The sequence below is a fragment of the Oryzias latipes genome, chromosome 23 (genome assembly GCF_002234675.1).
Source record: "Oryzias latipes chromosome 23, ASM223467v1".
Classification (NCBI taxonomy): Eukaryota; Metazoa; Chordata; class Actinopteri; order Beloniformes; family Adrianichthyidae; genus Oryzias; species Oryzias latipes.
In genome coordinates this window covers 21,320,699-21,332,492 of record NC_019881.2, presented here as the reverse complement: position 1 = coordinate 21,332,492, position 11,794 = coordinate 21,320,699, and the positions used below count along the sequence as shown (strand labels likewise).

Below are 11,794 nucleotides of genomic sequence, written 5' to 3'. Positions count from 1 at the left end.
ATAAATGAAAAACTTTTTTTTTTACATTCAGAATATAAAAAAATGATAAAATGTAATTTAAACCGTCATTCTAAAACTAATGGTTGTACTTTTTTATTATAAAGCATATTTGATCAAATATTCACAGTAATATATATCAAATTTAGACAAATGTGCCTTTTGAATAATTTATTATAACTTCTAGAGGTTTGGGAAGCAGTTCAAATGTAAAAGTTTTGAATGTAAAGGATCTAACTTTAAATCAGTAATGGGGTTTAAAAGTAGAATATTGATGATTTGCGGAGTTAAACACAACATGATGGTTTTTGATGCTGAGATAACAAAACTACAAGAAAATAAACCTCCGTTTTTATATGTGTTAATGTTTTTTCAAACATAAAAAGATTATGAATTAATTTTAAACCTGGATGGTTTTTAAATACTTCTTGATTGAACGAGTTTTGGGTGAATCGGGACGGTAAGGAACCGGTAACTGGATACTTTGTGTGGCGGGGATGTTTGTGCTCGGCCCCCCCAGCAGCCGCATCCAGCCGGTGAGCTCAGATCAGCCCGGCGGGCGGCGCACCTGGCTGGGATCGTGGGTCGGCTTTCTCCCACCCGGACTTTCAGCGGCGCTCCGGACTTCCTGGGACGGAACGGGACGATGGGCTCCTCGCGCTACAGCTCGGCAGGGATTCGGTCCGCAGCCATGTGAGGCCGGAGGACCGAGCGAGCCGAGAGCAAGGTGAGCCGCCGCGGGGTTTTGGGGTTTGAAGCGGCCGGGAAGTTGCCGAGCTGTCGAAACGCATCAGTGGCGCGAGGCTGAGTGACGGCGGCCACGAACGGCGGATTTTCAAAGTTAAAGCCAGAAAGTCAGCGGGCTTTTTGTCTTTTCTGGTTCACGCTTGTGGGGTTACATCCCCATAATGAGAAGAAAAAAAGGAGTTTTATGTTTGAAACTTTGCGCTTATTTGTATTCACCGAGGCCTACACGGCCAACCCCCCACTGCTAAGTTAGCAGGGTTACAGCTCATCACTTCCGGTTTCATCTTGCGAAGTAAATCAAGCCAGTTAAAAATATTTAGGTCATAAAAGCGATTTTATTATTTATCTGCCGTCCCAAATAAATAATAATTTAAAATAAAGTGCACAAATGTTGTTAAAACTACTTATAACGGCGCTTAAATGGTTATTTGTATCACTTCCGGTTGTGGCTCGGCTTAATTCCGCCGCATTAACGTGTCCGAAAACCTCCGACTGCCTCCCGCAACGGAATCAATACAGAAGAAACCACCAATCACAGACTCCCATTTCCTCTCTCCGCGAATCTGATTGGCTGTAGCTCCATGTCAATCATTTTGTTGAGCCCTGTTCTGCTGCCTTCGGAGTGTTAAATTGAATCCGTGTTTTACCATTAAAAAGGTGGGATTCGTAGATTTTATTTCTTTTCCTGAACTTGCGTCTCCATGGCAACATTTTTTGTCATGTTGGCCTCTTAAGTGACTATTTTAACCGCACGAGAGAGGGGGACAGGTACCTTCTGCGACAGGTACGCGAAGGTACTCAAAATACTAGCACCGGATGTACAGACATGTCCTTTCAAAATAAAAAATAAGCTGTCTAAAAACGTTTGTTTCTACACTAAAACTTGCTTGAAAATAGACAAAAAGCTTACTATCTAAAGTGTTTTTAGACTCAAATCTGTGATTAAATAAAATAAAAACCTATTTCTTTGGAATGCAGCATGTTTCCCCCCCCCAGATAAATGACGACACGTTTGGATTTATCTTGAGATAAACAATTTTATTGTGAAAACTTCCTGTTTCAAATTGACATCTTGGTGTAGTTTTTTGACAGCTGCATGCCTTCCAACCCTCCCTATCTCACTTCGGGATAATGCGGCTTAAAGAAGTCAAGGTCTTTACAAATGTAACACAGGAGTAGTCCGTCCCCCCCGGCAGATTGAGGACTGGAAGCATTGTGACGCTTTTATTTTGAACTAAAATAACCAAAAATAAACCAATAGCATCCAGTGGGATAGTTTGAATGTTGCCCTGTATCTAGGTTGTGTTTGGATGTGATCTGTTGGTTTGTGTGGATTTGTGTTAGCATCTCTTTTTTCGACCCATTGTGTCAGCTGCTGCTGCTTTTCAGGGATCGGCCTTTTCCCAGCTCTGATGTAAAACTAAGATAGCCGTCAGAAGTTGGGATCAACATTCCTGCGAGAGGCAGGTCGCTATTCCGCCAGACGTTGACTGACTTTGCAGCTATCGCTGGAGTAGAACCAGCAAACACAGGACCGGTGGGGTGGGGAAGAGCTTTTATTGTGAAATACACAGATATTCTCATACATGCTTCTTCTCCGTTTAGACGCCTTTTTTCCCTGTTATTCTGGACAAAAACCTCTCGTTTGGGAGGAACATGAATGAACACGCCAGCAAAGATGAAATGACGGCGGACTTTTTGACCTGAAGCGTCGGCGTCAGACGTGAAGCCTCATAAAACTTTCAGGGGTCGGTCAGGGAGCACGCCTGTAACTGATCGCGTCTGCGGCATTGTTGGGTTAAAGGTCGGGCCGCTCCAGAACTGTGTTTTTGACATTTGCCGTTTTTGAACACAAAAACCTGCTGCTGACCTTTTCTATGGTATTTTACAGACCTCTGAGCACCAGGCCGCCCGTTTGACCTCATTTCCTGTGACTTTAAACACACCCTGACATCTGAATCACACTTTGAAATGCTGAGATTTGAATGTTGTCTGTCTTTTTTAGTGATTTAATCACTGTTGACAAGCGAGGACGTTTTAGTAGCAGTTTAAGGAGCTCGTTTGTTGATATTTTGTCCAAATTCCCACAAAAGTCTTCATCAACAGCTGCTGGTTGGATCCTGTGGTGAAGTGTTGATTTCTGCTGCCGGAGCGCCGCAGTTTTACAATTTCAGCGTAAAAGCCCCAGCCTGTCACAGCTTCATGCAGCGTCTCATCGTAGCAATAAAGCTCTGAAACAACCAAGAGAAAAATGGTAAAAATGTTTTAAAAAAGAAACAAAAAAATCATTTAAAGTTTGGTTTTACAGCCTTAAATGTTTATTTTATGTCTGAGATGTTTTTTTAAATAAAACATGACTGAGTGTGACACCAAACATCCAGAAGCTTCATATGCAAAAAAAAAACACCAAATATTTATCCAATTAAAATATTTCTGAACAGAATAAATAATGATATAAAACTTTGGCAGTGGTGTTTCAAAATAAAAGCTCAACTCTTTGCAGCAAAGTGTTCAGATGGCTCTGTGGACTCAGAAGGTTTAGGTTGAGATGTGGGTGGGACTGTTAGCACGAGGAAGCCCCGCCCCCCCTTCCCATTGCAGACCGGAGCAGGGAGTTTGCCCCCCCCCCCAGCATATATTCTGTCACAAATACAATCTTTTTTGAAACAGCATTTTTTTTCATCTGCTTCCGATTCAATTAAATAAAAGAAAACTCAGAAATGAATTGTAATCTTAATTTTCTTAATGCGTGTGCATCATCAGAAAAATCCCTCAAGATCACGTTAAAAACACCAAAAACGTCCTTTTCATGGTGTTTAACTGGAGCGCTTTGACCTTTTTTCTCCGGGTTATACATTCATGTACGTTTGTTTCAAATGCATTTAGATCTTGATGCCTCATAAAATCCAGCATTTATCTCAAAAATGAATATTAATAAATGCTCACGGTGACTGTAACTTCTTTTTTTGGCACAAGAAGCCCCCAGAATGGCCAGAAATCTGGCTGCTAATCAAGACTTGCTCACAAAAACGATCTTAAAGGATTTTACGACTACGTTGCCATAACAACAGATTCTTTTCAGCAGGGCTTCATCGTCATGACTTTGAAATTACCGACTTTTTAGTGATTGAACTTCATACATTTTCTCAAACGCGTCATTAAAGCGATCCGCCATCCGTCTGGATTTATGCTCATTTTGGCAGAAATTTCTTAAAAATTTTCAACCAAAAGAAGAAATTTTGATTCAACTTTTTTGAATTTATTTTACAAATAAACAGCAAAAAAAACATGGATCAAAAAGAAGTCGATGTAACGAAAAATTCCTAGTTGTGCGTCTTTTATTATTGTTCTTTTGACTGATTTTACTAAACGCACCATCAGTTTGATCTATTTTTGTTTTGGTTGTTTAGAAAAAATCCTCCTTTCCCTTTGAAAGCAGCAAAACTTCTGCATTTTATCTGTGTGTGAGTGTGAGTGTGCACGTGCACGTGCAGGTCAGCTGAAATCTGATAAGGATTTCAAAGAACAGCAGGAGAAACTCACTGACTTAGCAAAGGAGGAGCTTAGCTCACACGGCAGATGCAGCACACACACACACACACACACACACACACAAATGTGCTCACACACATGGACGCACACACACAGAAATATTCACAAAAACACACTACAAACGTGCCTACACTACTGCGCACACACCTGCACACACTGAAATGAACACACGGGATGCACATGCATGCACACAAGTTCCACACACGCTGTCATTTACACACAAATACACACATGTGCATGCAAAGAATGCACATACAGAAACACAAAAGTGCACAGGTTTGTGCAGCTGCTGCAGATCTGTTGGTTCTTTTTCTGCATTAAATGCTTCAGAGCTGCAGCACAAACGCCAATGCTGCCCCCCCCCCATCACCAAACCATGTGTGTGTTGGACAAAGGGAGGAGTCGGCCCCCCACCCTGCGTCAGTCTGGAGCGCGGCTGTGCAGGGGGGCTGATGTGGAGGCAGCGGCTGGGGTGCGGCGTCCGCCGTCTCTCGCGTTGCGGCGGGTTCATTTACCTCAGACGTGATTAACCAGTTACAGTGGAACACACCGCCACTGCAGTCGTGTACACGCGTACACACACACAGTTGCACACAGCAACACAACAGCTCTGGTTTCACAGTGTGGGCTTCTGCTGCAGTTCATGGTCATTTTTAGCATCTGCAGACTATAAACTAAAATAAGTCTATATAGGAAACAGGACGTTCTGTTTGATGACAAACGCTGTCAAAATAAGAGAAACATGAGTGAGAAGAAACCTAAAAACGGGACTCCCATTAGCTATATTTGCAAATGCTCTTTTTAGGTTCATGGAGCGAGAACTTTAAATTTAAGAGGTTTGTTCTGAAATGAAGAATTGTTTACCCTATATAACCCCGCCCATTTCCCCATCTCTGTTCCTTAGCAGTCATCTTCGACCTTTAGGTACCTTCACACTCAGAGCCACCCTATAATACCTCCTCCTCTGTGTTTCACTGAGATGAAAAGCTAAAAGCTCACACATGTTGGAACAAAAGCGTTTTTTTTTTACTCCTGTTCCACATTTTAGTGGGAATTTGGGGCCTAGATCCTCCGATTTGCAGAGGAACGTCTGGAGACACGAGTGAAGGTTCTGTGTTCGGCTGAAACTGGCAGGTCGGCGTCTAACCACGCTCTGACCACGATCAGCTTGACGGCTGCTAACTGGCCGCCTCAGCTTAGGCAGATGTGACCATATGGTGGCTGTAATCCCGGGTCGTAATCTTAACGCTAAGACCGCCAGCCGTTTAGATCTCCGCCCGGCGACGGCCGCGGCAAAGCGGGGAGGGCAAGCCTCCAACGAGATTTGGCTCGTTCAGTAGGGGAAAGTTAATTTCCCGTGAAGATTGTGATGTTCAAGAGGGCAAAAAACTCCCAGCATGCCTCTCTGTTAGACCTGGAAAAGTGTTTTCTTTAATGAATGATAATCTAATATTAACAAATCTAACCAGGAAAACGGTTGTAAATCTGACATAAAAATGTGTTTCTAATTGAAAAAGTCTATAAGTTGAGGTCTGTTTTGATTTAATTGCTTTTATTATTTAGCAGAATGTAAGGATTTCTGTTCTTTGACCAGCTGGAACTGTTTGTTTGTTTGCTGTTAATGTTGTTTCAGTAAATGGAGTCCAGAAAACAAACAAAACTGATAATATCAATTATCATATAAATAACTGATGGCAGATTTTCTAGATTGTTCTGTGAGAGCAGCTTGGTTTTTCTTCCAACCTGTGATTTGTTGGTATGTTTTAAAGAGACATGATGCTTTTTGTGTTGGTTTTTCCACCTTTCTTGGTACTTTGGTTCCTGCAGCTTTTCAGCATTGCTGCGTAATGTGAATAGATGTGGACCCCCCCCCCCTCATCACCACCACCTCAATTTCTGCTGACGCCCTGCAGGATCCTCCGTGCTGCAGCGTCGGCGCTCATGGCAACGCCGACACAACCCTTCATTTTCCCGTCCACGTCCCGCAGACTTCTGCTCAGTCCCAGATTACTGTCATTGTGGTCGGTGACATCACCAACCGTTCCCGGCTGTTTCAGTGGGAGTGTAAATGTTGTTTACTGACAGCGGGGGGGGGGGTGCCTTTATCAGCTGGTGCCTCCACCTTTGACCTTTCAGTAAACACGCCGTCATCCCCTCCCTCTGACCACATCCACGGGATCGGCGAACTGCCGGGAGGTTTTTGACTTAGAAAATTATTTTAAGTTCTTAAAGAAAAATCTGTTCTGATGAACTTTTAGGAACTTGGAGCACAGAGAAGTGAGGCAAACTAGAACCTGGAATGTTTTCTATAATAACCTGACAATGAAGAAATATGAAACTGTTTTATAAACGAGTCTGAATGAGCGACGGACCGGACCGTTTTCCAGGGGACGGGTCGAGCGGCGCCAAATCTACAATTCCAACTGTCTTTGCCGGTTTCTGTTGGAAGTTTAAATAAGGTTGAACAATGAGAGTGTAACTTGGCTTTAAATGAGAATCGGTGACTCCTCCCCCCCTTGCGTTCCAAACAGGAGGTCATCACCGGCTCCAATGAGTCAAAATACTTCAATTGAGAAATCAGCAGCTGGTACTCAGTCATTCTATTGGTCAGAATAAACATTCATGATGCCGTTTTTTAAATACCTTGTTGATTTTTTTTCATGATATTTTTTCTGTAGTTGAAGTTATTCAAGTTATAAACTGACCAATCAGATGCCTCAATAAAAGTGGGTGGAGCCTGCTGACCCCCATGTCCAACATTCAAAACGTTTGCCAGATTTAGTGTAGCCCGCTTTAAAGTTGTAGGGGTGTGGCGTTCCAACAAGCTCACTCCTGATTGGCAACAACGGTTGCCATAGAAATGTTGACTCAGACCAATCAGTGGTTCCAACATGGCGGCCGTATCACGAGAAACAAACAGCGACTGAATGAACTTCATTTGGTTAGAGCTGGAAATAAACCGCAGGGGTGACGTTCCACGAGTCAGTCCAGTTCTCATTTACAGTCGATGGTGGAAACTCCATCCGGTTGTTGTTTCCATCCTCTGACAAACTGCCTCTGTTCGATGTTCAACATCAAAGCTTCTGCCTCTTTGTGTTTGGTGACTTTCTGTTTTGGTCTTCTCAGGACATGAGTTCCTCTAGGAGCCACACAGTGGAGAACAAGCTCACCTGTCCAAAGCCTCGCCCTGGCCGGGCCTCATCCTGCCCCATACGCCTGGACCCCCACCATGAGTGAGTTCACCTCAGTCTGTGAATGTGTGTTTGGCTGCAGTTGGAGGAGACGTGTCCAGAACCGCAGGAGCTGATCAAACACGCTTTGGATTTATTGTTGGAGTCCAGATTTTTGGACCTGGAACTGCAAAAGTTCTGGAATCCAAAGAGGATTCCTGCTCTCACCTTCCAATCCCTCAATTATACTGCAAAGCATGATGGGAGGAGGGGAATAAGCCGGGATGAGCCCCCCCCCCCTGTTCATCCCCAGTTTGTGATCAGGGTTTCTATCTGCAGTGGGGGTCAGCTCCTCCACAGAACCCAGACTGCAGTCGGTCCTGATCCGACCCTTGATGGGAATGATTAAGGGGTCGGTACTGATCCAGTTTAACAGATGTAGGAATTTTTGGATGGTTTAATACATTTTTCCGTGTTGGCTTAGCTACTTTCAGGCTTTGACATAAACCACAGCGCCCCCTGCTGGTTGAAGGAAAACAACAGATTACAATGAAAAAGAGTGAGGCTTCCCTCTATCAACTATTGTTTTATTGATTAGTCATTGATTATGGTTGGTGGCCATGCGATTTCCTGCAGCAGACACATCAGATGGGTTTACTTATGTACATTTTGCACGTATTGCATGGATAAAACTTGGTCATACGTGGAAAAAGGGAGAAAAGTTGTGGTTCTTTGCGTGAAATTTTCACAGATGCATCACGGATGAACCACGCTAAAACCACAGAAGAAGTACGGACAAATCACGCAAAGAACACGTAAATGAACGTGAAACATGAACCGTGTGTCATTGTGCGGTTTGAGCGCAAGTCTTTAGTGATTTGTGTGTCAATTACGTAGTTTTAGCGTGACGTGTGCGTAGACGTGATATAAAAGGTTACATCACTGCGTGAAAAGATCGTTAGACATACGTGGAACGGTCGTTTAAAGACATGTAACAAAAGCGTGATTGTGTAAGATGAGAATAATGCGAAAAACACGTAAAATACGCATAAACTGCGTAATTCTCAACCAACCAAAGATTTTGAACAGCTCAAAACGGAATTCATGTAAAACCCCGTAGGCTGAAACCTTCGACGAATGACGAAAACAGGAAACACTTATGAGTGAGACGTAAATGTATCAGGAAAGACTGAAATATGTGTAAAAAATGTGCAAAATGTACGTAGTGACTGTGTGACACGGCCTTTAGTGAAGCCGGGATTTCAAACCAAGGTTTCTGCTGCTTTCATCACGAAAAAGTCCGTGGTTTTTTTGCACAGATCTTCTCTCCGTTTTTCAGTGAAGACGGCACTTAACTTGTAAACATTTGGGTTTGATTCCGCTTTGGGCCTAAACTGATGTTCAGCCTCGGCGGTGTGAACGGCGGCTCAGACAGGAAGTCGTTGGCGTTCCTTCATCCTTCATCGGCTCTGCAGCTTCATCTCTGCCTGTTTTTCCTGGTCTGCCGTGCCGCTCGCCGTGGAGGCGGGGCCACAGAGTTAACTCGGTCAGGTTGTAAATCTTTAGACTGGAGGGTTGGGAGTGGGTTACCACGGAAACCTGGCACTTATTAAGTGTTTACTTGAAGACGACTGGATTAAGCAGCTGCTGGAGAGGTTTAACCAGATCGCTGCTTTTTCTGCTGCTCTTGGCACACAACCACACACAAACACAAACGCACAAACACACAAACCCGTCTGTGTGTGTTTCAGAATTTTAGAATCCAGCTGAAATGACAGGAAGTTCAGCTCCTGTGTTTGGAAGGTGAGCCGCAGCAGGCGCTCTGACAGGGAACCCTTTTAGGTCCTTCATTATTCATCTCAGCCTTTGGAGAGACGTGCTCTCAACGGTGATACCCTGAGCTAATTACCCTAATTACCCCGCCTGACAACACGCACAGCTGAGACACGCAGCCGCAGGCCTAGAGAAGGGGGCGTGGCTTATCTCCCAAAACGAGGGTCCTAACGAGGACGGACAACTCCGCCCGGATGGTCTGAAAACGTGAAGGATGATTTCTGAGCGGAGGAGGAGCCACAAAGATGGCTTCGTGTTCTGGACCAGGAGACGTGGAAACGTGCTGGAGACGGCGAGGACACTTGTGCAGGCAGAGGACACTCCAGGTCGTCAGGGACGACTCTGAGTTTGTTAAAGACGTTACGAAATGTGATTTCCCCAGAGCCCTTTATCTTCTCAACATCAAGATGCAAATCATCTGAAGATAATCATGTTTTTTGAGTTTTTGACATGGACATCTGGCTTTTTTCTCATGGAAGACAACAATTGTGATAAAAATAATCTCATATCTGAGTGTTCCTCCTTTTAAAGGAGGAATGTGAGCTTTCACACCTGAACAGATGACATTTAGTTTAAAGGCACTTTATGGCAATAAAATGTATTTTCCCACATTAAATCACTTGGTTTTTCTTAATCAACAAACCTAATATTAAAAAAATAAATCAGAAAAATGATTCTTAATCAGCTTAAATGGTGATTTAGCTGCTTTACTAATAAGAAAAGTCAGTTAGGCTGAAGAATTTTCACCGGATTTTCTGACCCTTTTTGAATCTCATGTTTGTGAAGAAACGGAACAGATGAGCTGCTCCTGCTGAGTGACCCGGAGAACCGCTGAAGTGAACTCTTCTGAACCGATGCGTACAGCCGTCCAGATGGGTCTGGAACAGCCTGAACCACTTTAACGAAACAGTTTCAGCCGCTCAAGAGCAAAGTGTGAGATTAGTTATTACCCCCATATCTACTCGGTGAGGATTATTAGATACTGGTGTGCGGCAGAAATGCAACCAATAATGCGACCTGTGACCAGAAGAAGCCGTTTGTCAACAGCCCACAGTCATTATGACGCATAACAACACAATGTCGTTCCCTCTCAGAGCTACGCCGTTGCAGGAAATGAAGCCACAGCAGAACCGCAACCGTGAAGAACAGATTGATGGGAAATGAGGAAGAGAAAGCGGCGAGTTTGATTGCGGGTGAAGGAGGACAATCGCTGTCAGAGAAGCTCAGACGTTACGGAGAAATCGTTTCTTTTCACTCTCGGATCATCTTGATCTGTTTTCAAAGCGTTCCCAGTGGTCTTTTATTTATGATGACGCCGTTTTTAGCCCAAATTAAAAAAACCTGTGGCGTTTTCTAGGACGTCCTTTCTGCACATACAACCATAACTGAGAGCTATCTGTTCACACACTCTCCCTCTAGCTTACAGCCCCTCAGCCCCCCAACCTAACCTTCCCCGGTGCAACAAAAATGGCAGCGATATCAGAGATATCCAGTCGACCAGTTTGGATCCAGATTCCAGCTCAGACGAGGAAAACAAAGGCGTTGGTGGATCTATTTGTCTGACAGTGGGTGCTCAGAAAGGGGCGGAGCATGGAGCTTATGGCCCCGCCCAGCTTATTTTTTATGTCCCAAATATGATCTTTTTCAAGCGACATTTTTTCGTTTCCTCTTGATTTACAACAATTTGAATAAAAAGAAGCCAGAAGAACGTGTTAAAAACACTTTTTTCATTTGGCGGGTCTGTGATTCTGGGCTCCTTTCTGGGTGTCTGAAGGTAGTTGTTCCACCTGCCCTTCATCTCTGCTCCTCACATCATCGTCTTCCCATCGTGCTCTCCATGTGCTAACCGTTGCCCTGCAGCTCCCAGACTGAAGGCATCCTCCAAGTTTCCTTGATTCAGAGCTGTGTGAGCGTGAAGCTGCAGCAGGCGTCCGTCCACGTGGACCCCTGCTGGAGGGTTACGCCATGGGAGGCCTCGCAGCTGCTGCATTCAGAACCGCTGCTGCTGCTAAGTACTCACACACTGACAGCTTGTGCTGCTGAAACCGCCGCGTTCTGGTTTGTGTTTTTACCCTCCAGAGATGATGTCACGTCTCCTCATCCCTCCACTCTGGCGGCTTGTTAGACAGACAGATTGGTATTTGTTGGGAAAGCACCTGAGGGAGGAAGGCCGCTCCGCTTCACTGCCGGTACAGGTTGAACAGGTTTGATTTTTTTGTTTTTTTTGCTGCCATTCGTCCTTCATGTGGAAGGTTTGATTCCCCCGGCACGCTTTGATGTTAAACTGAAACACAGATTAGGGATTATGGGTAGTCCAGATTTGGAGCTGTTGTTGTCATTAAAGCAGCTGTGATAGAGAGAGGAAGGGAGGCGCAGCTGCGGTTTGCGGTGTGACATCATCGCTGCAGACGGATGCGCCGCTGTGCTTGTACTGCAGAGGCTTGGCTCGTTACAGCAGAACCATCCAGTGACCCGGATTTTAATGCCATTTGGAC

At 44.4% G+C, this 11,794-nt stretch overlaps 1 protein-coding gene across 1 annotated transcript in view; it reads left to right on the top strand.

Moving 5' to 3' along the window:
* The first annotated feature begins 503 nt into the window (after nucleotides 1–503).
* The window catches only part of usp6nl (USP6 N-terminal like), a 58,748-nt gene continuing 47,457 nt past the window's right edge, over nucleotides 504–11,794 (top strand). Inside the window, exons 1-2 of the mRNA XM_023952232.1 lie at nucleotides 504–724; nucleotides 7,423–7,529. Coding sequence (XP_023808000.1) covers nucleotides 7,526–7,529 — 4 coding nt within the window. The 5' untranslated portion in view covers nucleotides 504–724; nucleotides 7,423–7,525. The remainder of the gene's footprint in view (nucleotides 725–7,422; nucleotides 7,530–11,794) is intronic.